At 49.4% G+C, this 25,707-nt stretch overlaps 1 protein-coding gene across 2 annotated transcripts; it reads right to left on the bottom strand.

Annotated features, from left to right (window-relative positions):
* Positions 542-25,458, bottom strand: CMBL (carboxymethylenebutenolidase homolog). 2 transcript variants are annotated; one of them, XM_018065548.1, is made up of 6 exons: positions 21,521-21,815; positions 12,295-12,528; positions 8,925-9,032; positions 5,171-5,313; positions 2,152-2,243; positions 542-1,290 (listed from the first exon to the last, which is right to left on the bottom strand). In XM_018065548.1, exons 2-6 carry the CDS (start codon positions 12,507-12,509, stop codon positions 1,111-1,113), a joined length of 738 nt encoding a protein of 245 aa, XP_017921037.1. In that variant the 5' UTR covers positions 12,510-12,528; positions 21,521-21,815; the 3' UTR covers positions 542-1,110. The 2 variants fall into 2 exon arrangements, with proteins under 2 accessions (XP_017921037.1, XP_005694918.1); XM_005694861.3 differs by lacking the exon at positions 21,521-21,815 and adding an exon at positions 25,279-25,458 and having other exon boundaries at positions 549-1,290.

Raw genomic sequence — 25,707 nt, 5'->3', positions numbered from 1 at the left:
CTGAGGACCCGGCTGGGTGGAGAGTCTCCAAGTTGCAGCCGAGAAGGACGGCTGCAGGTCTCATGGCATCAGCAGGGTGTGGCCATGGCATGCGGGAAAAGCCACAGATGCAGAAACTCAGAAGCTGTGCCCACCCGCGGCTACCGAGGCTTGACTCGGGAGGCGGCTCTTGAGGAGCCAGGGCTTGGCTTTGATTTTTTTTTTTAATGAGAATCATTTTTTAAAGCCCTTTATTAAATGTGTTACCATATTGCTTCTGTTTTATGTTCTGGTTTGGGGGCCACAAGGCATGTGGGAATCTCAGCTCCCCAACCAGGGATTGAACCCACACCACTGTGCATGAAGAGGTGAATTCTTAACCTCTGGACCACCAGGGAAATCCCTTAGCTTTGATTTCATTTTAATGAATTTCAATGTAAACACTGAAGCTTCACCTCTGACACCGCCAACCTCCTGGTTGAATACAGGAGCAGTTTTTGATGCAGCTCCAATCCCGGGGGCCCAAAAACGGCCGTGTTTGAAAAACCATGAGACAGCCAGATGGCAACTCTCATCCACTGTTTATTAGATTTTAGAAAAAGCCACAGATTCAAAAACCCAAAAAATCAAGGTTATAAGCTTTATATAATTAGTTCAATGGAACCCTACTTTAATCTCAATATGTATATGATCATGACAAATTCATTCCTGTAAAGACAGAGATAAAAGTACAATGACGGTGGGCTTTTGCTCTACCTGAGTTTACATTTCATGCTTTCACTAATTTAGTTGTTCTAGAGAATGCGCTCAATTCAAGCCAGGAAGGCCATACCTGAGTCGTCATGTGTTCCTTGGGGACCTCTAGGATTTTTTGCTAATAGTTAGGATATTACTCTATCGCCCAAATTCTTCAGGTATTGACCTGTTGTTAAAAATCTTATTTTGGGCATATGTTAAAGATGAACGTATTTCATACATTAACTTTTCCTTCTGAATTTGTGTTTCAAATGACACGATGAATTTCAGGACTCCTTGATTTATTTTCTGTAAAGTGAAAGTAAAATGATCTAAACGTGTCAAAGCACATTTCCGAATGAGAGCTACTTGTAGAAAGTTTGCCCTTGCCCGTGGCTACACGTACTTGTTCAGCCACTCGAGTAAGTTCCTCCTCGCCTCGTCAATGTACGGCTTGTCTTCAGGCGAACAGTCTTCTCTCTTGCGATGCACAAAGCCATGCGTCTGCCCGGAAAACGTTTTAATTTGATATTCCACTTTGCAGTGCTCTTTCAGCTTCTGAGTCAGCAAAGAGACCTGGTTGGAAAAAGATGTCATGAAGATAGGATATTACCCCTCCAGCAATATGTTCCGGTCTCCACTCCTTCCCTGAATGCTCATCACAGAGCTTTAACGTCCGTGCTTTAAGCGCCAGAGTTAGAATGAAGCTTTCACTTTTAATTTTATAACTGACACCATCCTAACCTCTCGCAAAGGAGAGAATTCAGAGCAGTATGTTGATAAAAATGATACATCCATTATTTTGAAGTTATATTAATATATTCACATATTACTCAAAATATACTTCAATCTATTTGACCACACAATATTCAGTGGATTCAATCTGTACTTCAGTAGATTCAAATATAAGTTGTTTGAAATGTATATTCAACATTAATATAATGCATTGGTTGTAATATGATGTACTGTATTTGGATGGCATCACCAATTCAATAGATATAACTTGGGCAAAGTCCAGGAGATGGTGATGGACAGGGAGGCCTGGCGTGCTGCAGTCTATGGGATCCCAAAGAGTCAGACACGACTTGGTGACTGAACAACAACAAGGGTTATGAATAACTACAGTAATTTCCAAACAACTGCTTTGAACCACAGTTCCCTTCTGCCTTTTCCTTATCAACATACTGGATTTAACAAAACCATGTCTTCAAGGACAGAGAACTTATGGTAATTGGTGGGTTACACACGGGGCACAGGGAGGCAGGACCTGCTTACCAGGAGCCTCCATGCCAGCTCTCTCTCTCTCTACAATCCCCCCCAAAAGAAAACCCACTTTTAAAATTTCAATGTTGAAAACTATCTGGAGCAACACACAAATCCTTTGGGATATCTTCCCCGAAATGTCAAGTCATCCTCTTAAACAAGATGCCAGCTTACCTGCTCGAGAGGAATCACAGCATCGTTTTCAGCAAAGATGAACAGCGTGGGATTCTTCAGACCGTACACGTCTTCAGCGTCTTTGATGATGCCTGGAGAAGGGGCAGACACAAGGGTATGATTCCCGTACGCGAGCCACAGAAAATGACGCGAGCTTGATTTTCCAAAGGAAGACATGTGCTTTGGGGGTTTTCTCTCTCCTCTTTTTTAGCAGTTCCACAGAAGTGGCCTGGCCCATACAACTGGGCTCAAAGAGAAGGCTGCTGAGTCAGCTCTCCCTTCTCTCCACCTCACTCACCAGGAATCGGGCCATTAAATGATGACTGTAGACCTTGCCGGCTGCCTGGCTGGTAAAGATGCGGCGGAGCAGCCTGAAAAATGCTCCCTTCCGGGCTGTGCCTTCATTTACCAAGAACTGATAACTTTCTAACCTGGAGCATCTGACCAGGGCTGTTCTGGAAGTTTCTCACAGTCTACTCAAGCCCCGAGGTTCTGACTTCAGTGTTCGACGGGGTATTTGTGCTCAAATAAGACCAAGCGTATGAAGTCCCCGGGGACAGCGCAGGGTCCTAGCGGGTCACTTATAATAATTGGCTTTTATCCTTCTAAAGGTGCCTTTAGAAATTTAGAGATCATTTAGTCAAAATCCTCATGGATTCAGACAGCTGTGGGTGTGCTCAGTCCTATAGGAAAATCTCTAAAAGTTTTGCCATCCATTGATATTTTGAAATAAGAGAAGTTCTAAGTGAAAGTCACTCAGTCATGTCCGACTTTGCAACCCCATGAACTATACAGTACATGGAATTCTCCAGGCCACAATACTGGAGTAGGTAGCCTTTCTCTTCTTCAGGGGCTCTTCCTGACCCAGGGATCAAACCAGGGCCTCACACATTGCAGGTGGATTCTTTATCAGCTGAGCTATCAGGGAAGCTCAAGAGGAGCTTTAAGAAAAGATTATTTTGGCACCTATTAAACACGATATGGATGTTTTATTCAATGAGAATCTGCAGCGGCAGAGGGAGACCAGACTCAACCACACTGTAAGGACAAGAAGGATTTACTGACAATAAAGCAGAGTGAGGACTGGTGGATGGAAAGTCACAAAGGGACCAAGCGGAAAGGGGATGCTGGCCAGATAGCATTTGACAAAGCCTTCGCTGGAGACAGGGCTTCTCTGGTGGCATAGACGGTAAAGAATCTGCCTGCAGTGCCGGAGACCCGGGTCCGATCCTGGGATCGGGAAGATCCCCTGGAGAAGGGAAAGGCTACCCACTCCAGTATTCTGGCCTGAGAATCCTATGGACAGAGGTACAATCCACGGAGAGTCCTTGGGGTCACAAAGAGTCGGACAGGACTGAGCAACTAACACTTTCTCCTTGCTGGAGGCAGGCCAGGGTGACAAGACATCGAGGGTGGGACATGAGGAGTTTGATCACGTATCGAGGGTGGAGGACTCTTGCCAAGGACAGAGCCCAAGGTCGGGACCTAGGCAAACAGGACTCACAGAGGAGCCTGACTCAAGGGTAGTCATGGGGACTCATGGTTAGGAGGGAGGAGATAAAATTTCCCCATTTTCTGTAGCAAAGTTAGGTAACCCGGAGAGCCTCCCTTTAGCTGCAATTCTTCTCTAGAAGAGGCATGGGAAAGAGGGCCATGCTTTCTGCACTATCTTGTTAAGGCCAGGTTGGGTGGCTGGACCTCCGTTTGAGACCCCAGGGCTCTAAGACCAGCTAGGCTCCGCAGTTGGCACTTCGCAGCAGCGACCACGAGGGGGCGTCGGCGAGCAGTCCACGCCGGAGCGCCTGGGTGGCCAGCCCCATTGCGCACAGCAGCAACTAGCTACTTACTAACACCTTTGTGTAAGTTAACAGGTAAAGGGCTTTTTAAACGCTAAAAGTAAGTGAAAATACCACAGTAAGGAACCATTAAGCTAAATAAGAACCTCTAGCATAACTATGGAATATACGACTATGAAAAAAAGCCAAAATCAAACGTTTCACATCCTAACAATGTTTCTGTACATAGATGTTGAAGCTGAAACTCCAATACTTTGGCCACCTGATGCGAACGGCTGGCTCATGTGAAAAGACCCTGATGCTTGGAAAGATTGAGGGCAGGAGGAGAAGGGGATGACAGAGGATGAGATGGTTGGATGGCATCACCGACTCGATGGACATGGATTTGGGTGGACTCCAGGAGGTGGTGATGGACAGGGAGGCCTGGCGTGCTGCGGTTCATGGGGTCACAAAGAGTCAGGACTGAGACTGAACTGACTGACACAGATAACAACGTTCTTATGTCACTGCTGTGATACCTTTGGTCTATCTGGATGAAATGTTTATGTTGCTATTTACATTTTAGAGCGGGTTTTCCCTTTCTTCATGTGCGGGTGTTCAGCTGCTCAGCCGTGTCCAGCTGTTTGCAACACCATGGACTAAAGAGTCCGCCAGACTCCTCTGTCCATGGGGACTCTCCAGGCAGGAATACTGGAGCAGGCTGCCATTCCCTCCTCCGGGGGATCTTCCCAAGCCAGGGGTCAAACCATCTCCTGCGCTGGCAGGCGGATTCTTTACTAGTGCCACCTGGGAAACGTGTGTGTGTGTGTGTGTGTGTGTGTGTGTGTGTGTGTGTGTGCAGGAGGGCACACATGTATGAGTAGTTGAGAATTCATATCTTAGAAAAAAAATCTTTTCAAAGCTGTGGCTAACAATATTGTTTGATATTAACCTTATCGTGGAAATAAACATTCTCCCCTCCATCCTAGGTGAAAAATTGAGCCCGTGGGCTAGGGGGTTTTCCCAAAGGCACGCTGCCGGGCCCTCGTTTCCTCTGGTCAGCTAGAACATCCACCTCTAGCTTCAGATTCTTAAAACCGTTTCCTGAAGATCAGCACAACATCTCTACACAACTGGGTTTTGTGTTACATTCGAGACCCTCAGCTGGGGAAGCGGCTTGCGGCCATTGTCCCTCAACACCCGCTCCGGCTTTCACTGTGTAAAAACACACAAGGCAGATTTACCATAGACGGACACCCCTGCCCTGAGCTCTGGGTATTTCAACATCAGATGATGAACAGCAATTCCACCCCAGCAGAATCCCACGACGCCGATTCTCTTGGCCTGACACTGTTGCTTCAGATACTTCAAGACTGCATCGAACTCTCTAAGAAACAGAAAGGAAAGTCATTCAAGGGGAATAACCGGGTGGTTCAGTGGTTACGACTCAGCACCTCCACTGCCAGGGCCCAGGTTCAATCCCCAGTCAGGGAACTAAGATCCAGCAAGTTGCACAGCACGACCCCCCACCCCTCCCCGCCAAAAAAAAAAGGTATCGTGTGGCCCCTTGCAAGCGAGCCGGGCAGCAAGTGCCAATGGTTACAGGGCTTTGTCAGCAGCTGTTCTGGGAAGGTCTGAGATTCGTACCTTCAGAGCCCTGCCCTCCTGCCCAGCTGATGAGTAACCAGTGCCCTATCCCCCGGGAAGTCTCCCTGCCAAGCCCAGCCTCTTCCAACCACCCGACAGGGCGGCACAAACAGGACGAGTTTGAGCAACAGTCTCCCACAGCCTTGGAATCAAAGCCAACGACTGCAGCTCAGCTCGAGGGCCTGATCCAAGTCCTGCCCCAGAAAGCACCTCCAGCTCCTCTCTCTCCTCCCCAGGAGGGCCCAGCCGCAACCAGGAGGCAGCCCCCCAGCCCTGTCTGACCGGGCACCTTCGTGCTCCCTGCCCAGCACTCTAACTCTGCCTCGCCTCTTTCCTCTGGTGCCCAGGAGCCCAGCGGTGTTGGGAAAGCCACAAAGACAAGGCAAGTCCGAGGGGACCCGGGACAGTGGCCCTCCTCTCGCAAATGGCTCTTTTGCAAACTGGTCATTTGGAACTCATACAACTTTTTTTTTTAGACGCAAGATGCCAAAATGGAGGTAGGGCTGCAAGCCCTGCCCAGAAAGTTCTGCTTGTTCTGATAAGAAAGAAATGCTGTCTGTTTGCAATTAAGGATAAAAAAGAGAACGGGAGAGAGAAAACAATTCTCTTGCACTTTTTTTCTCCTTTAATCATAAGATATCTTGGAACATACTTAAACATTTGTATCATACCATTCTGGGTGCAAGTAGTTTTCACAATGTTAGAAGGGCAGTAACTGAGTAATTCTGCAAAATGAAATGGAATAAGCCACTGTTTGTGTCATTTTGGGTTTTCTCAAATGCTCTGATCTGAAGAATAAGTGCCTTAATTGGAGGGGACAAGAAGGAAGAGGGCATTTCTGTAAAAATTCTTTAACCGACTCGAGTGACCCTATCTTTGCTTTTGTTGCTGCGAATATTCCCCACTTTCCCAGGAACACCAGGATTTAGCTTTAGACGAATCTCTCATCCCCATGCTTGGTCCATATACCTTGGGGGCCTTGGTTCCAGGAGTGTAATATGTGACTCAGGCCTGGCCAGTCAGAGTATAAGTGATCTCTGGCCACAATAAATGGTTCAAGGATGGACCTATGACCCAATCATAACCATCAGGACAAAATGGGAATTTTGCTGGGTTGCTAGGAAAAGAGTCAACAGGAGGCTGGAGCTGCTGCAGCCATCTTGTCATCCAGAGGCAAACGCTGCCCGAGAATGGAGCCAGCATCAGACAAGGGTGTGGAGGTCGAATCCTGGGGATACCTTCTGAGCTACGGATCAACCTCTGCTCAGAGCCAGAAACTACCTCTTTTCAGTTCTGTCAGCCAACAAATCCCACGACTGCTTAAGCAGTAAGTTCAAGATGGCTTTTCTTTCAAACAAAAGACTTGACCAGGCACGAGGACTTCGGTCGACTTTCCAAATTAGTGCTTGCATTTTATGTCTCATTTTGATTGAAAAGGTGCAGTTCTCCTTATCCCCTGTGGAGGGTTCCCTTAGGGCTGCTCTGATGCCTGCCAGAAAGGACCACCCAGATCTGAACTCACAAACGGGAGGCAGCCCCGTGGGCTCTTCCTCAAAATGTCCTAACTAGTCTCTCCAGCCCACCCCCACACGCAAAGCTGAATTTCACAGTCACATCCCAGGCTCTTGGGTTTTCTTGTGTTTCGACTTCTAATTTACTCTTAACTCTTTGCTTATTTTGTTTTCCTTCGGCTTGCAGCTTGAACCCCCGGGAGGGAGGCCTGGAAATAGATAAATGTGTGGGAGCTTGGGTCCCCAGTGATCTCGGGGTCCACCCTGGGGAAGGGAGAAAGCAGGATGGGGACAGAAAGTGGGGAGTGGCACAGTCTCTACAAAAGCCTCACCTGGCTCCTCGGGGAGCTTGGAGCTGGGGTGACCTCTGAGGGTCCCCCAGCTTGGGGCAAGGGAGCCGGGCCTCTGTAGCCCTGCAGTGAGATCTCCCGGGATGGGACGCAAGACAAGGTGCTTCACACCCCAGAGGCAATTCCAAAGGGAGCCGCTGGCCCTGGTCTCCCCCGCAGTGAGACCCTGAGGCTGTTACTCTTGCTGATACGCTCCGGCAAGAGGGGAGCTCCCAGGGCAGCCTGCAGCATCTCCCCAGCCTGACGGACTGTGCAGGGACCCGAGGGAGACCCTGGCCTGAGCCATAGAGCGTCATGGCTGCTCCGCACAGGCACCCAGAGAGAGGGTGTCCAGAACCCCAGTGAGCGTGGGGAGGGGGGCCGAGGAGCTGCAGCGGACGGCGGATAGGCTGGGGAGGTATCTTCTGACTCTGAGCAAAGGCTGATCCATAGCTCAGAAGGTATCCCCGGGATGCCCATCTCCACACCTTTGTCTGATGCCAGCTCCATTCTCGGGCCCCTGGGGGCTGGGGGCAGGGGTCAGCGTGGGGTCCCCCAGGTCGGGGGACGGAGGGGCCCACAGCCCGGGGTCAGCTCTAGAGGAGCGGAGAGTCCAGGGACCAGGTGGCCACCGGCAGGGAGCCTTTTGTTATTGCAATTGCCCCAGCCTGGGCTTGGGGGCAACTTATCAAACACGAGGCTCACATGCATGGCAGGACAAAGTCCAATGATGGGAGCCGAGGCCTAGGGGTTGGTGGAGTCGTTTGCCCGGGACTCAGGTCTCTAACTCAGGAGGAGCTTGGCCCTGGAGAACATCCCGCCTCTTCCCCCGTCTCCATCCTTCACCCTCCAGACAGAGAAGGGATCCGAGTGGCAGCTGAGCACTCTGGTCCTTGCTTCTGAACTGGCTGGAGCCAATTCAATGAAAGGCTGCAATCTGGGGGATTTCCCACCCCCCACTTTTCTTCCCACTGTTCCCTGGACCCTGGCAAGACAGCAGCCCTGGTCTGGCAGGTCTGGTCTAAAGACCCGCAGTTTCCCCAGGGAGGTGGGGAGGCTCACTGGGGGAGAACAGCACTCAAGGCTTTGTTTCCAATCCGCTGAGCAGAAACGGGCCTGAGCCTTTCTCGAGTCTCTCTTCTCTGCCTGTTGTTTCAAGCGGTTCTGCAGCCCGAGGAAGAGGAAGGCATGTTGATCTATAGCCCCCGAGAGCCCAAGGGAGAGGGGACCCCAGAGACTTCAAGAAAGCTCCCTCAGCATCCATGCTATGAAGAATTTCCCAGAAGGCAAAGCAAGTGAGCTTGCTGGCGGCAGGGTGCCTGTGCGGTTCTACCCCTCCACCGCATAGACCTTGTCTTCCTGCCTCAGGAAGGACTCGGTGAGCAGTAGCCTCTAAGGTCCTATGTGATGGAGAAGCCAGACCCACCCCTCCCTCCAGCCTCTTGCTTCCTGGGTCCCTGGGGGCTCCACCAAGACCGCCATGCCGGCTGGTGACACACTCGTTAACTTACTTATCAATCTTTCTGGCATTTCTGGTCTTCAACCACTCCGGGAAGGTGGACCAGTCCCCCGAGGGATGCCATGGTTCCTGCCCGACAAAGAAATCTGGAACAATGGTTCTGTAAAATAGGAGAGCCACCCGTCTTAGTGTCCGAGCTGCTGGGGCTCGAGCTCTGTTTACCTTCCTTACGAAACCTACCAAGCTGGAGGTTCTGGACCACGCGAAAAGAAAAAGCAGTGGCCACCAGGTGGACTGTGATCACGGCCAACAGGCCAGCTGGCCCCAGGCCGGAGCATCTTGGATTTCACAACCCAAGGTGCATGGCCGCCAGCAGCCTGTTCAGAGCCCAACCCCTCCGAAACGCCTGCCTCAGCACAATGCCCACGAGGTGTGACACCTGGGACAAAGGTTCTGGGTGGCACCTACCCCTGGGGAGCCGCACCTCTCAGCAGGCCTTTTGAGTTAGCCTCGGGCCAGCGGGCACACCTCTGAGCAGTCCAGTCACCATGACCAAGCAATTTCTCAGCCTCCGCCCAAGAGGCCAACGGGGCACAGTCTCCTGCCTGGAGGGTCTGGTCTTGGGCAGGCTCTAAAAGGGCTGAGGAGCAGACAAGATGGCTTGTGGGGTCCACGTCAGCCCCTTCCATGAGCATCAGCCCAGGGACTGGGCAACGTGGCTCCAGCCAGAGACCCAGTCCCTAAAGTAAAGGTCACGGCCATGGACAGAGGAACACAGCTCCTCCTCTTGCAGGGGCGGGGGGTGGTGGTGGGACGAAGAACACTGAAATCGGGTCAGGAGAATCTAAGTTCAGGTCCCAGGACTGCCCCGTTCTGCCCTGAAACCTTATGTTGTCACGAAGTCATGTCCAACTTTTTGCCTTTTGGCGACCCCATGGACTGTAGCCCGCCAGGCTCCTCTGTCCATGGGACTTCCCAGGCAAGAATACTGGAGTGGGTTGCCATTTCCTCCTCCAGGGGATCTTCCCAACCCAGGGATCGAACCCTCATCTCCTATATCGGCAGGTAGACTCTTTACCACTGAGCCACCAGGGACATCCCCCTGGAACCTTAACAAGTCACTTAATCACTTTCAGCCTCTTTTTCTTGATCTGACAAGCACCACCCAACCTCAGAAGACTATTCTGAAGGGAAAATAGACAAGTATGAAGGGACTTTGTAAGTCACAGGCATCTTTACCCAATTTTTATGTTCCGTCCCAAGCTAATGGACCCACCTGAACCAGTCCATCCTAAAGGAAATCAGTCCTGAATACTCATTGGAAGGACTGATGCTGAAGCTGAAACTCCAATGCTTTTGGCCACCTGATGCGAAGAACTGACTCAGTGGAAAAGACCCTGATGCTGGGAAAGACTGAGGGCAGGAGGAGAAGGGGACAACAGAGGATGAGATGGTTGGATGGCATCACCGACTCGATGGACATGAGTTTGAGCATGCTCTGGGAGTTGGTGCTGGACAAGGAGGCTGGCATGCTGCTGTCCATGGGGTCACAGAGTCAGACACGACTGAAGACTGCACTGAACGGAACTGAGACAATAGAAACCTCCATCCTATCCAGCCTCCTGGTCACAGCAGGTGACCTAGGGCCCCAGAGACTTCTGCCTTCACGCCCCAGTTTCCTGACCAGCAAAATGAGAACTGCGACAGCCCTACCTCGGCAGAGTTGTTGGGAGGATGATGAAGGAGAATTGCCCAGGACCCACCCTAGCCCACGGTCTGGCCGAGCCAGAAGGCAACCAGGATTGGCTGTTGTTTTTATACTGGGGTAGCCCCTGGAGAGTTAAGCTGCCTCATCTCCAAGAGGCTTCCTTGGTGGCTCAGCTGGTAAGGAATTCGCCTGCAATGCGGGAGATCTGGGTTAGGGTTAGGAAGATCCCCTGGAGGAAGGCATGGCGACCCACTCCAGTATTCTTGCCTGGACAGAGGAGCACGGAAGGTTACAGTTCATGGGGTTGCAAAGAGTCGGACACGACCAAGCAGCTAAGCACACATCTTCAAAAAGAAACCTGAGGGCACGAAAACGGGAAAAGTCAAATGAAGACCCTCTCTCCGGTCAACAGTAAATCCACATCACTCGTCAGTGGGCGTGCACTCTTTAAATGGGTTCTCCTTGTAGGAGAACGAGGCAGGCGCTCCCTCTGCTTTGCAGCTCCTCTTTTTGAGAAAAGGGAATCCAGCGCACCACACTCGGGGCTTGCTGGGCGTTCCACTTAGCGAAGCTGGACAGAGGAGGGGTCCCTCCCCTCTCTCCTCCAAGCTTTATTGAAAAGAAAGTGAAAGTCGCTCAGTCGTGTCCGACCCTTTGCAACCCCAAGGACTATAAAGCCCATGGAATTCTCCAGGCCAGAATATGGTATGGGTAGCCTTTCCCTTCTCCAGGGGATCTTCCCAACCCAGGGATTGAACCCAGGTCTCCCGCATTGCGGGTGGATTCTTTACCAGCTGAGCCACCAGGGAAGCCCAAGAATACTCTAGTGGGGAGCCTATCCCTTCTCCAGCGGATCTTCCCAACCCAGGAACTGAACCAGGGTCTCCTACATTGCAGGCAGATTCTTTGCCAATTGAGCTATCAGAGAAGCTTTACTGAAGCTACTACCAACACCAGGGTGGTGAGGAGCAAACAGATGACAGCATTCACCAAAGGTGGTCATGCCCACGCAACGTGACCAAGAGATGACCTTCAGGAGGTGAGGGAGATCTCACTCTGACATGACAGTTTGTGTTCAGACCAGGATAACCATGGGCGCCCTGTGTGTGAAAGCTGACCCAGGTGGAGATGCTTCAGGAGCCAAGTAATGGGTCCATTTCAGAGTTGCTGACTTCTGTCCCAGCTGTCCTGCACTAGTGTCTGTGTGGGGCCCCACATGGGGAAATAACTCTCTCAGCACTCGGCAGGTCTACACGGCCAGCCAACCAAAGGATCTGAAGGCAAGAGATTGAGTTGGGAGCAGTTGGCTTCCATTGGATATTGGCTATCATATGACATTCTCCATTTTAAGGGTTTCCCTGGTGGCTCAGACAGTAAAGCATCTGCCTGCAGTGCAGGAGACCCAGGTTCGATCCCTGGGTTGGAAAGATCCCCTTGGAGAAGGAAATGGCAACCCACTCCAGTACTCTTGCCTGGAAAATTCCATGGATGAAGGAGCCTGGTAGGCTACAGTCCATAGGGTCACAAAGAGTCGGACACGACTGAGTGACTTCACTTCCGTTTTTCTTTTCAGTGAGATAAGAAAATAGATAATGTACGTCACAACACAGTCAGGGTTTTTTGGTTTTGTTTCCTTTGAAGGAAACAAAATACAGTAATTTACGCGAATTTAAGCCCCCCCAAAAAAAACCCACACACAGAATTTCATACGTACGTGTATCCATTTCCTGCAATCATGTCAGCCATATATCTGGTGTTGGGCAACTGCCAGCCAAATATATCCTGAATGACAACCACAGCTTTGCCAGCGTCCACAGGGGATTTGGTGAGATAAGCCTTGATGTGCTCCACTTGAACTTCATGCCCCAGCCCTCCATACTCTATTCTGTGGCCAATGTCACACGGACAAGGATGAGCTTCGTTAGCCATTGGAGATACTCAACTCGGGCTACAGAGAGAGAACAGGCATTATACTCTGAGTGGTGCAAAGACAAAGCTTACAAACAACAAGTCAACTAAAATCAAGAGCACAGGGAAAATTAATTTTAACTACGATGTTGTTTAGTTGCTCAGTTGTGTCTGACTCTTTGCCACCCCATGGACTACAGCCTGCCAGGCTCCTCTGTTCGTGGCATTCTCCAGGCAAGAATTCTGGAGTGGGCTGCCATTTCCTTCTTCAGGGGACCTTCCTGACCCAGGGATCGAACCCACATCTCCTGCACTGCCAGGCGGATTCTTTACCACTGAGCCACTGGGGAAGTGTATTCAGGCAAGAAGTCAATGATCACTTCTAGTTCTGAGTGATAAGATGAAGGCTGATCAGAATCCACTCCCATTACAAACATGAGAAGTACAAGAGTATGTGCAGGCATGCTCAGTCAGGTACGACTCTGCAACCCGACCCCATGAACTGCAGCACACCAGGCTCCTCTGTCCATAGGAAAGATTTCCCAGGCAAGAATACTGGGGCAGGTACCCAGCCCCTACTCCAAAGGATCTTCCTGATCCAGAGACTGAACCCGCACCTCCAACATTGGCAGACAGATTCCTTACCGCTGAGCCACTAGGGAAGCCCCTATGACATTCCAGGGAAGGTAAAATAATAGAGAAAGAAATTAAACCACTATTGCCAGAGGCTGGGAGTGGAAGAAGACTGGCTGCAAAAGGACAGGGAGCTTACTGGGATGATGGACATGCTCTGTACCCTGGTTTTGGTGGTGGCTACCTAGTTCGATACTTCAGCATCAAGCAAACTGTTCACTTAAAAGGAGTGAATATATCATACTTCAGTGAAAGTTCCTTTTTAAAAAATGGCAGATTAACAGGAGAGAGAGCATACATGTTATTAATATTTTTAATGAGTACACAGGGGCTTTGCAGAAAAGAAGTGAAAGCCCAAGAAGCAGACACGTGGCTTATATACCATTTTAACAAAGGGTGATAAATTGTGGAGATGTGACCAGGAAAGACATGGGGAATTGATAAAAAGAAAAGGATCTTTGAGCCCACTTTGTTAATGCAGACTTGTCTCAGTGACAGCTCTTCATCTCTGGTGATAACAGTTGCTCCTCTCATTGCGGGGGAGCGGGGGAGGGGGTAGTTATGGCCTAATTTTAGGCAGACAAGTAGAAAGTGGGAGTGAAAAACAACTCTTTTTTCATCTGCTGTTTCTCAATTGCCTTCAGCTCAAAATAATCAATATGCCCAAGTGCCATATTTGAGGATGGCATTCTCTGATGCTCTTCAAGTGTATGTAATTGACAAAAGAAAAGAACATAAATAAGCTAGGAATCCAATTCATGAAGTGAGAGAAGGGACTTCCCTGGTAGTCCAGTGGTTAGGACTCCAAGCTTCCACTGCAGGGGCCCAGGGTTCAATCCGTGGTCAGGGAACTAAGATCCTTTAAAGCTCAGCTTAAAAAAAAAAAAAAAAAAAAAAAAAAACGAAGTGAGGGGGGGAAAAAACAGAATAAACCCCAAAGAAGAAAATAATGAGATGAAAATAAACAATGAAGAAAACAGAAAATGATTAAAATCTGAGTTTTTTTGAAGAGTTATAAAATAGGTATATCTCCAGGAAACCGGATCAGTGAAAATGACAGAATGATAAAGACACATAGCAACAACATAATCGCACAAGGAATGAAAAACTTACATTTTTCCTTTTAAAACTCATAGATAGTAAGTACGAATAACCTCATGCTATTAAATTTGGAAACAGAAAAAAACCGACAGATACACAGAATACGAGAGAGGGAAACATTCCTAACTTCAGAAATCAATGGAAAAGAAAAAGTAAAGGACGAGGCAGCAGGAGATTAAGAGATTAAAGAGAAAGAAAACCAAATGCACTGTGTGAATCTTGACTGCATCCTGGTTCCAAATTATGAACAGTTAAAGCGTCTCCCTGGTAACTCTGGTAAAGAATCCACCTGCCCATGCAGAAGACGTGGGTTCAATCCCCGATCCAGGATGACCCCACATGGCTCGGTGCAACTAAGCCCGTACATCACAACAGAGCCTGTGCTCCAAAGCCGGGGAGCACCAACTACTGAGCCCGTGTACCTCAACTCCTGAAGCCCGCGTCACCTAGGCCTGTGCTCCACGCCAGGGAAGCCACTGCAATGAGAAGCCTGCACATCGTCACAAAGAGTAGCCGCCACTCTCCACAGCTAGAGAAAAGCCTGAGCAGCAATGAAGACCCAGCAAAAATAAATAAAATAAAGAAAAAATAAATAAATAAATAAATAATACATATATAAATACCTAAAATTATTTTTAAAAGAACAGCTATAAGAGACATTTGGGGAATAATCAAGGAAATGGATATGGATGATAGTTGATATTATGAATTAATATTAAATTTCTACAGTGTGATAGTAGGAGTACATCAAGGCTGTATATTGTTACCCTGCTTATTTAACTTATATGCGGAGTACATCATGAGAAATGCTGGACTGGAAGAAACACAAGCTGGAATCAAGATTGCCGGGAGAAATATCAATAACCTCAGACATGCAGATGACACCACCCTTATGGCAGAAAGGGAAGAGGAACTAAAAAGCCTCTTGATGAGAGTGAAAGTGGAGAGTGAAAAAGTTGGCCTAAAGCTCAACATTCAGAAAATGAAGATCATGGCATCCGGTTCCATCACTTCATGGGAAATAGATGGGGAAACAGTGGAAACAGTGTCAGACTTTATTTTTTTGGGCTCCAAAATCACTGCAGATGGTGATTGCAGCCATGAAATTAAAAGACGCTTACTCCTTGGAAGAAAATTATGACCAACCTAGATAGTATATTCAAAAGCAGAGACATTACTTTGGCGACTAAGGTCTGTCTAGTCAAGGCTATGGTTTTCCCTGTGGTCATGTATGGATGTGAGAGTTGGACTGTGAAGAAGGCTGAGCACTGAAGAATTCATGCTGTTGAACTGCGGTGTGGGAGAAGACTCTTGAGAGTCCCTTGGACTGCAAGGAGATCCAACCAGTCCATTCTGAAGGAGATCAGCCCTGGGATTTCTTTGGAAGGAATGATGCTAAAGCTGAAACTCCAGTACTTTGGCCACCTCATGCGAAGAGTTGACTCATTGGAAAAGACTCTGATGCTGGGAGGGATTGGGGGCAGGAGGAGAAGGGGACGACAGAGGATGAGATGGCTGGATGGCATCACTGACTCAATGGACGTGAATCTGAGTGAACTCCGGGAGGTGGTGATGGACAGAGAGGCCTGGCGTGCTGCAATTCATGGGGTCGCAGAGTCGGACACAATTGAGCAACTGAACTGGACTGAACTGAACTGATAGTTATGCAGGAGAACATTCTTAGTTTTAGAAGATGTATGTTCAAGTGGGCATGAAGTATCAACATCTTAAGTTTACCCTCAAATCATTCATCAAACAGACATGCAAGACACACATATAGACACGTAAAGCAGTTATGGCAAACTGCAAACACTTACTGAACCTAGGTGATCGGTACACAAGTTTGGCTTGCTTTCAGTGTGTATGTGGGTGTGTGTGTGTGTGTGTTTGCCCGTGCTGGGTCTCCATTGCCGCACAGGCTTTCCTTTACTTGCAGTGTGCGGACTTCTCACTGCACGGCTTCTCTTGTGGACCACAGGCTCCAGGACATGTGGGCTTCAGGAGTCATCGCACGTGGGCTCAGCAGTTGTGGCTTCTGGGCTCTAGAGCACAGACCCAATAGTTGTGCCACACGGGCTTAGTTGCTCTGTGGTATGTGGGATGTCTCCGGATCACGGATCGAACCTGTCTCCTGCATCAGCCGGCGGATTCTTCACCACTGAGCCACCCAGGACGTCCCCTTTCTTTCAGTTTGTGAAGAACAACAAGGAAGAGTGTAACTGGAACAGAAAGATCAGGGAGGGTGGTGGGGGATATTCCACTTCCTAGGATCCTCCAACAGCTCCCATCGCATATGGAGGAAAAGCCAAATTATTTCTGCAAGAGGGGCAATGGAGAAAAGAGGGAGAAAAGTCAGGGGCTGAGTAGATTTTTCAAGTGCAGCCAATTGGTTTTGTTGACAGATGGCATGGGTAGGGTACTTGACCAAAAAGAGTCAGGGGTGACTAGGTCTTTTGCTTGAGCAACTGGGAAAGGACAGAAGGTCTCACCGAGAAGAGGAGGGTGAGACAGAGCAGGTTTGAGACCAGGACTTCAGTCTGGGGCATGAGAGTTTGAAATGGCTCTGAGACGCCCTGAGTGGGACAGTTGGATGACAACACACGAGCTCAGGGCCGGGGGCCAAGCTGAAGATATGCATTTGAGAGTGATCAGCACACACAGTCGAACCTCATGACCGGCAGATTCTATATTCATGAACTTGCCTACTTGCTACATTTACTCGGCAGGCCAAAATCAATACTTGCAGGGCTTTTGCGTCATCTGCAGGTCCGTGTAGAGGTGCGAAAAATCTGAGCCACCGAGACGCGCATGCCCAGCCAAGGCTGAACAAGGCTGTGCTCTCACTTCCTGTTTCAGCTCGCATGCTGTGAACAAGTGTCCTTCTCATGGTCTATTTAGAGCCATGTCTTTTGTAATTCTGTGCTTTTTGCTGATGATTTCATGGGAAGTGCTGAAGTGCTGTCTACTGTTCTAAGTGCAAGAAGGTGCCAATGTAACCAAGTCTAAAACACACTTATGAGAAAACAGGGGACTTCCTTGGTGGTCCAGTGGCTAAGACTCCGAAGTCCCAATGCAGGAGGCCTGGGTTCAATCCCTTGATCAGGAAACTGGATCCTGCATACTGCAAGTAAGAGTTTGCATGCTGCAGCTAAGACCCAGCACAGCCAAATAAGTAAATACATACTTGAAAAAGATTGGAGAAAATCGACGGACTGGGTATTTGGTGATATTGAGAATCATTTTAACGGGGTGGGGGGGGGGTGCGGTGAGGGAAGGCAAAGAGGAATAGTATTATATCAGCAATAGTTTTGGTTTTAATGAGTCCTATCTTTTATAGCAACATGCTAACACACATACTAATAAATGACCAGAAGTCTGGGGCTCTCCCAGTAGGCCATGAAGGTGGCAGAGAGTGTCCAAGTTCTGACTGTGCTGGAAGTGAGGGGTTCAGGAGTGTCTGTTGTACTAGTCTCTGGACTTTCACACACCCTTTAGATGTTCCACAACAAAAAGCTTTCAAACTCTCATTAAAATTTTAAACACTGTAAGATAAAAGATTCCATAAAAAAACAGTGAGGAAAACAAGATGCAGACTAAATGAAGTTACTCTTTTCAAAGTAGAGGCTGTTGGATCCAGATAAAATACATGAGGAATTGTTAGAAATTAACAAGAAAAAGACAACTCCAATAGAAAATGCTCCAAAGATATGAATAGGCAATTCACAATGTTTATGAATGGTCCATAAACATATACGAAAATATACTTAACCTCAATGGTATTTAAGGAAATTATACTAAGAACAACACAACATACCATTTTACCTCTTGCAGATCAGCAATAAGTCTTTCAGCACCCAGAGATGATGCCCATGTAGGGAGGAGGAAGGGAGTAAAAACTGCTACACACTCTGGGAAGCAGGTCAGCAAAGGCAACAATGAACGCACCCTGCAGCCCAGAAATCCCCCACTGGGTGTATTCCTTGGAGAAATTCATGCATATGTGTGTATGTGCTCACCACGCACACCCGCAGAGAATGTGGAAGACTATTCTTGCCATCAAGATGTAGCAACAATTTCAAGCAACCTATGCAAGCAACCTAAGGACCATCAGGAGGAGAATGGGATACACTGTCATTTACTCACTGTCATGGGTTAAATCATGTTCCCCTCCAAAGATACAGTTCAAGTCTGAACACACAGAACCTATGAAAGTGGCCTTATTTGGAAATAAGGTCTTTGCAGAGGTAACCAGGTTAAGAAGAGGAACTAAAGAACCTCTTGATGAAGGTGAAAGAGGAGAGTGGAAAAGCTGACTTAAAACTCAACATTCAAAAAATCAAGATCATGGCATCTGGTCCCATCACTTCATGGCAAATAGATGAGGAAAAATGGAAACAGTGACAGACTTTATTTTCTTGGGCTCCAAAATCACTGCAGATGGCGACTGCAACCATGAAATTAAAAGACGCTTGCTCCTTGGAACAAAAGCTATGACCAACTTAGACAGCGTATTAAAAAGCAGAGACATTACTTTGCCAACAAAGGTCCATATAGTCAAAGCTATGGTGTTTCCAGTAGTCATGTACGGAAATGAGAGCTGGACCATAAAGAAGGCTGAGCACCAGAGAAGTGATGCTTTAGAACTGTGGTGCTGGAGAAGATTCCTGAGAGTCCCTTGGACAGCAAGGAAGTTAATTCTAAAGGAAATCAACCCTGAATATGCATTGGAAGGACTGATACTGAAGCTGAAGCTCCAATACTTCGGCCACCTGATGGGAAGAGCCAACTCATTGGAAAAGACCCTGATGCTGGGAAAGATTGACGGCAGGAAGAGAAACGGACGACAGGAGATGAGATGGTTGGATGGCATCACCGACTCAACGGACATGAGTTTGAGCCAACTCCAGGAGATAGTGAAGGACAGGGAAGCCTGGCGTGTTGCAGTCCATGGGGTCATAAAATGTCAGACACGACTGAGAGACCGAACAACAACATCCTGGAGGAGGGTGGGTGTTAATATGATTAATGACTGGTGTCCTTAGAAGAGAAATGAATTTGGGTACAGATACAGTCACGGGACAACACAGGCAGAGGCTGGAGTGAGGCATCTACACGCCAAGGATGCCCAAGACTGCAGCCACCACCAGAAGCCAGAAGAGAGACAAGGAAAAACACTCCTTTACAGGTGTCAGGAAGAGCATGGCCCTGCCAACGTCTTCATTTCAGATTTCCGGCCTCCGGACAACGAGAGAGTAAGCTTCTGTTGTCTTAAATCAGCCAGTTTGTGGTGATTTGTTACAGCAGCTGCAGGAAGCTAATCCATTCTTATAAACAACACTGCAAGTTCAGTGAACAAACTCCATACATATGTACCAAAATGTTCAATCTCGAAATCTCATGTTTTATAAAAAGACAATGGCTTTTTGATGCTAAATAAACACTAAGACCTCCAAATAATAATATTCCATTAACAAATACACTGTAGGAAAAGTGTAACACATGGCAATAAAACACACCACACATTACACAGTGGTTATTGGCAGGAGGTAAGGGACGGAGACTGTTGGTTTTAACTGTATTTGCTACATCTTATTTCCTTAAAAAGCTTTGATTTGGGGCTTCCCTGGTGGCTCAGGGGTGACCAATCTGCCTGAAAATGCAGGAGACACAGGTTCAATCCTTGATCCAGGAAGATCCCACATGCAGCGGAGCAACAAAGCCCATGCACCAGAACAACTAAGCCTGTACTGGAGAGCCTACGGCCTGCAACCTCTGAGCCCATGGCCTGCAACCTCTGAGCCCACGGCCTGCAACCTCTGAGCCCACGGACCGCAACCTCTGAGCCCACGGACCGCAACCTCTGAGTCCACGGACCGCAACCTCTGAGCCCACGGACCGCAACCTCTGAGCGCAGGGACCGCAACCTCTGAGCCCACGGACCGCAACCTCTGAACCCACGGACTGCAACCTCTGAGCCCACAGACCGCAACTTCTGAGCCCAGGGACCGCAACTTCTGAGCCCACGGACTGCAACTTCTGAGCCCAGAGACCACAACCTCTGAACCCACGGACCGCAACCTCTGAGCCCAGGGACTGCAACCTCTGAGCCCACGGACTGCAACTTCTGAGCCCACGGACTGCAACTTCTGAGCCCAGGGACTGCAACTTCTGAGCCCAGGGACTGCAACCTCTGAGCCCATGGACTGCAACCTCTGAGCCCACGGGCTGCAACCTCTGAGCCCACGGGCTGCAACTTCTGAGCCCAGGGACTGCAACTTCTGAGCCCAGGGACTGCAACTTCTGAGCCCAGGGACTGCAACTTCTGAGCCCAGGGACTGCAACTTCTGAGCCCAGGGACTGCAACCTCTGAGCCCATGGACTGCAACCTCTGAGCCCACGGGCTGCAACCTCTGAGCCCACGGGCTGCAACTTCTGAGCCCAGGGACTGCAACTTCTGAGCCCAGGGACTGCAACTTCTGAGCCCAGGGACTGCAACTTCTGAGCCCAGGGACTGCAACTACTGAAACCCGAGCACTCTCGAGCCTGCGCTCCGCAACAAGAAGCCATCACAGTGAGAAGCCCTCCCAGTGCAACTAGAAAGTAGCCCGCACTCACGACACCTAGAGAAAATCCTGTGCAGCAACGAAGACCCAGCACAGCGAAAATCAAATAAATAAATTAAATTGTTGTTGTTTTTTTTAAGTTTTGGTTTCAAGTACATAGGACAAAATATTAATATCTTAAATCTGTGTCATATAACTATAGGTGGCTGTTACATGCTATTCTGTACTTTCTACCAGATTCTAAATGTTCATAACTAGCAATAAATACATTTTAAGGAAAGAGAAATTAAGAGTTAGTCATTTGACAACCTCCCTGGTGGCTCAGTAAGGAAAGAATCCACCTGCCAATGCAGGAGACTCGGGTTTGATCCCTGGGTCGAGAAGATCCCCTGGAGAAAGGAAAGACAGCCCACGCCAGTATTCTTGCCTGGGAAATCCCACGGACAGAGCTGGCGAGTTACAGTCCACAGGGCTGCAAAGAGTCGGGCTAAAAACAACAACAACAACAACAACAAGACTGCCCGCTAAGCAGAGCTCTGGAAACCAGAAAAAATACAAACAGAGTGGGCCACCGGATCGTAGAAAACTCTGACTGCATCTTTCACGGCTTCGCTTCCGTAAACAACGTTATAGAACGATGATTAGTAAGAGAAGTCAGAGCAATCAACAGCAGTGAATTTCATGTGCCACTGCACACGATTTCTTGAAAAGCAATTCCTCCGGCTAATTTCTTACCTGGACGGTCCAATGAGGAGGCAAGACAGCAGAAAAGCAGCAACCTCGAATCAGAATCTTTTTCCTGGACTTTCCACTGCTATCCACTTTCTGAAGGGAATGTTTACAGCCAAGAGAGCCGTTCTCTGGGCTGATCCCGAAAGGTCTTTCTCCCGCAGAAAGGGCTGGTGGCCAGGGCAGGCTTGGCCATGCCACACACGAAGGCTGGACTCCTGCCAGAGCCTTCACGTGGCACAGCAGCCCAGCCCAGCCTGTGTGCCCCAGCCCAAGGCCACGGCGGGCAGGGCAGACAGTTACTCTGCGGGCAAGAGCCTTGGGAAACATGCCCTTGACGCTCGACTGACTGTACTAGACATAAATTTTCTGCACAGACACTTTAGGATTTGGGCCCTTCCCTCACCCTACCCCCCAAGTACACACTTGTTACAACATAACTTTCAGGAAACAAAGGAAAACTATTGACTCCTGAAGAGTTATCAAAATGACTTCATGTTAAGGCTTGTGTATTATTCGTGTAATGAGGAAATAAAGCAGATGTTGTAACTGGGCCTAAGGGGAAAAGGAAAGGGCACAGATGTCTCCCCAGGAGAGTGATCTTGATATGAACTGTACGTGGAGACCAAACAGATTTTTCCATCATAGGGGAGGAAGCCAATTAGTTTATCACCAGTCAGGACAGAATTTACAAACCTATCAGCAACCCCCAACGTTCACAGAGCTGCAGAAGAGCTCAAATACAGTGAACAGGCCTGGAACCACACAGCTCAGAGGATGTGCTATAGTCAACGGGTACTTTCCCACTGAAACAGAGTTCCTTCAATGACATGACAAGGTCATGGTGAGTGATAAGGTTTCCTCCTGTAAGGGGATCAGACTGTGGGCTGACACCTATGGTGGGGGCCTCATAAAATGTACCGAGAAGGGCTTTTCTGGATCATGGCAGGTGGGCTAAGCCACATGTGCCAGCCACGCCAAGATCAGACCTGTGGTCTTCACCACGGACACCTCCAGAAGTCAGAGTCCTCTGTATGACACCAGGGGTGGCCAGGACAGACCCCAGCAGGGGAGACCTCGAGGGGCACAATTTTTTTGGCAAGGCCACCCATAATGCTGCAGTGAAGCCCGCAATCTGCCCACCACATCCATGCAAGATCCCACACAACTGTGAATGACTGCAAGAGCCACCTTCTACAGACCGGTTTTCTCATCCCTCGACAAAGATGCTCTCCTTGATCTGACTCCAGTCAGGACCCTCTGAACTCTCTTCTCAGCCAGGCTCTGACTTTGGGCTTCGTGCAGTGTTAGTAAGACTCCGGGCTAAGTCAGTTCAGCCCCCACTCTCCATATCTGACTCGGTTCCTCCTCCTCCACCAACCCCCAGGGGATGTCTGCTCACCCTGGCTCATTTTCTGCAAGAATCCTGTTACGTCAGCTTAAGCCGGAATCCCCTTATTTTCATCCACTGACCCCTACTCTGCTCCCTGGCTAGAAATTCCCACTTTTCCTGACATTTGGAGTTAAAGCCCCTTGCCTCTCTCCTACTGCAAAATGTCTTCGCACAGCAAATGTCTCCACCAAATTACAAGTCTAGACCCACAGAGGGAGAAGGCAATGGCAACCCACTCCAGTACTCTTGCCATGGACTGAGTCCCATGGACGGAGGAGAATCCCATGGGCGGAGGGGCCTGGTAGGCTGCAGTCCATGGGGTGGCAAAGAGTCAGACACGACTGAGCACCTGCACTTTCACTTTTCACATTCATGCATTGGAGGAGGAAATGGCAACCTGCTCCAGTGTTCTTCCCTGGATAATCCCAGGGACGGAGGAGCCTGGTGGGCTGCCGTCTATGGGGTCGCACAGAGTCAGACATGACTGACTCGACAGCAGCAGCAGCAGACCCACGGAGATCCCTGGGGCATGTTCCATCTGCAGAGTCCAAGGGGCTGCTGTGTCCTCCCTCTTCCCCTAAGATGCACCTTCCGGAGGCATCCTTTTACTCCATACGAATGTGTGCCTCTTGACTTCTTCTTTTGAAGCAATGATAACACCTGCCTAGTTCCCTCTTTAATGAATAAAACAGAATCTTTAGCACATGCTCATGTTTGTATTAGAGTCATGATTTTGCCTTTCGCAGAAAAGTACCCTTTAACTGTGTAACTGAACACTCTCCTTTTCTCACTGGAGGGCAGAAGGCGAGAGAAATGGGTGGTAAAGCTGGTCTCTGCTTTCATCCTCCCAAGGATTTAAATAACTCAGGAGACACACTTCCCAAGCAATGAAGATTCTCTAACAGAGACAGAGAAGCAGATCTCAATGAGTGAAGCAAATGGGCATTGAGGGAAATGCAACTAGCAAAGAAGTCAAGGAATAAAGTGCCAGCAGCCTCGGAGATTTAGAGATGGAGATCCCTGCAAAGACATTGAAAGCAACACTGAGGAATGTTACAGGACCGGGAAAGGCTGGGGGGCTTCCTTTAAGGGCCAACATTGGAATTTGCAGGGCAATCGATCTTCAGTCTCTACCCTTAGAGATGGTCCTGTGAACATCAACTCCTCCAGTTATTTTTGTTTTTCAGTAATCATGGCTTTCCCTGGTGGCTCAAACAGTAAAGAATCAGCCAGGAATGCAGAAGACCCGAGTTCGATCCCTGGGTCTGGAAGATTCCCTGGAGAAGGGAATGGCAACCCACTCCCGTATTCTTGCCTGGAGAATCCCTTGGACAGAGGAGACCGGTGGGCTACACGGATACCACCGTGCGACTGACACGCACACAGTCTGGGCTGTGTTTTCCAGAGAGCACACAGTCTTGAGAACGAGGCTAGATTGGCCTGTGAACTTGGCAACCAGACACCTGCCTTTGGCCTTTTCTTGGACTGTGGCGAGGCCCAGATGGCATTCCCACTGATACCCACAAGGCTCACTTCTGACCACCTTACTTTAAATGGGTTTTGAAAACAACAGGTGGCATTCCCATCAGCAAGTGGCCCTAAATCACAGGGCCCAGTGTCAGCAAGGCCTGGGCCTTCCTGACACACGTGGCCCAGCGGGAACTGTACAGTCTCTGCTGGCAGGACCCAGCCAGCACCCAGGATGCCACACTCCTAGACCAGCCCCAGGCTCTCTTAACAGCGCACCAAGTCGCTTCGTGTCCAACTCTCTGCAGCCCCATGGACTGTAGCCCGCCAGGCTCCTCTCTGTCCATGGGATTTCCCAGGCAAGAATACTGGAGTGGGTTGTCACTCCCTTCTCCATCACGTGTTAATAAATGCTTCAAAGTGTGGAGAACCGACTGGACCCGGGTATGCTCATTCCCAACCCCCACCCCCCCCACCCCCCCACCCCCCCACCCCCCCACCCCCGCACACTTTTACGTTAATAGGAAGAACTTTACAACCAAAATGTTCAACCGTAGGAACTCAGTCACGAAGAGTAGCATGCAGGAAAGGATTGTGACATGGTGTTTCATGGAAAAAAATAAAAAAGATTGCAAATTTATGCAGAGTATGAGTTCAACTTTCTTTTCAAAATGTATAGTGAAAGTGTAATACAGGAAAACACTCCAAAGCAGGATGGCGGGCTGGCGGTCCTGCAAGGGACAATGTCCTGCTTTACTAAAAGCGGGTGTCGAGAGTGAACTGGATAGGTTCATTCCCTGTGCACGTATGCCAAAGACCTCCTTTGCCCCCTGCGCACGCACGCACGCAAGTCAGAACAGCGCCGACCTGCAGCGCAGTCCTCGGGCCAGCAAAGCACACTTACCTCCTCCAGCCGCCTGAAGACCGCTGTCCACCCCGCGAGGAGGAGGGGACTGGACAGGAGAGGGCAGCGCCGCAGCCCTGCGGGACCCAGGGGAGCCAGTCGGGGACCAGCCGAACGGGGAGGCGCCTTCGGCCGAGACGGAAGTGGACGCGGTGACGAAGCGCGGCGGGATCCCGGCGGGCCAGTGGCCGTCCAGGATTCCAGCCTCCGCGAAGGCCGGAGTCGGAGGGCGGGGAGGGGCGGGGAGGCCCGGAGGGAGGAGAGAGGGCAGAGGGACGCGGGAGGGACGGGGGAGGTGGGAGGGGGAGAGGGGAGGGAGGAGGGATGAGGGAAGGAGGGAGGTCGACCGAGAGGATAAAGACCGCGAGCCCCTGAAATTTACATGTGTGCCTGGTTCTGGAGGCCTGTGACCCCTTTGTTGTTGTTTAG

Source organism: Capra hircus, chromosome 20 (genome assembly GCF_001704415.2).
Source record: "Capra hircus breed San Clemente chromosome 20, ASM170441v1, whole genome shotgun sequence".
In the NCBI taxonomy this organism is placed as follows: domain Eukaryota; kingdom Metazoa; phylum Chordata; class Mammalia; order Artiodactyla; family Bovidae; genus Capra; species Capra hircus.
The sequence above is the reverse complement of the archived record's forward strand: the minus strand, read 5'-3'. Positions and strand labels throughout refer to the sequence as shown.

Excerpts from the sequence above, each read along its gene's own strand:
- CMBL (XM_005694861.3), bottom strand. The coding sequence starts at position 12,509 with ATGGCTAACGAAGCTCATCCTTGTCCGTGTGACATTGGCCACAGAATA. Across the intron at positions 2,244-5,170 it reads GGCAGGGGTGTCCGTCTATG|GCATCATCAAAGACGCTGAA; the intron begins GTAAATCTGCCT and ends CCCCTTCTCCAG. Across the intron at positions 1,291-2,151 it reads CTGTGATTCCTCTCGAGCAG|GTCTCTTTGCTGACTCAGAA; the intron begins GTAAGCTGGCAT and ends TTTTCCAACCAG.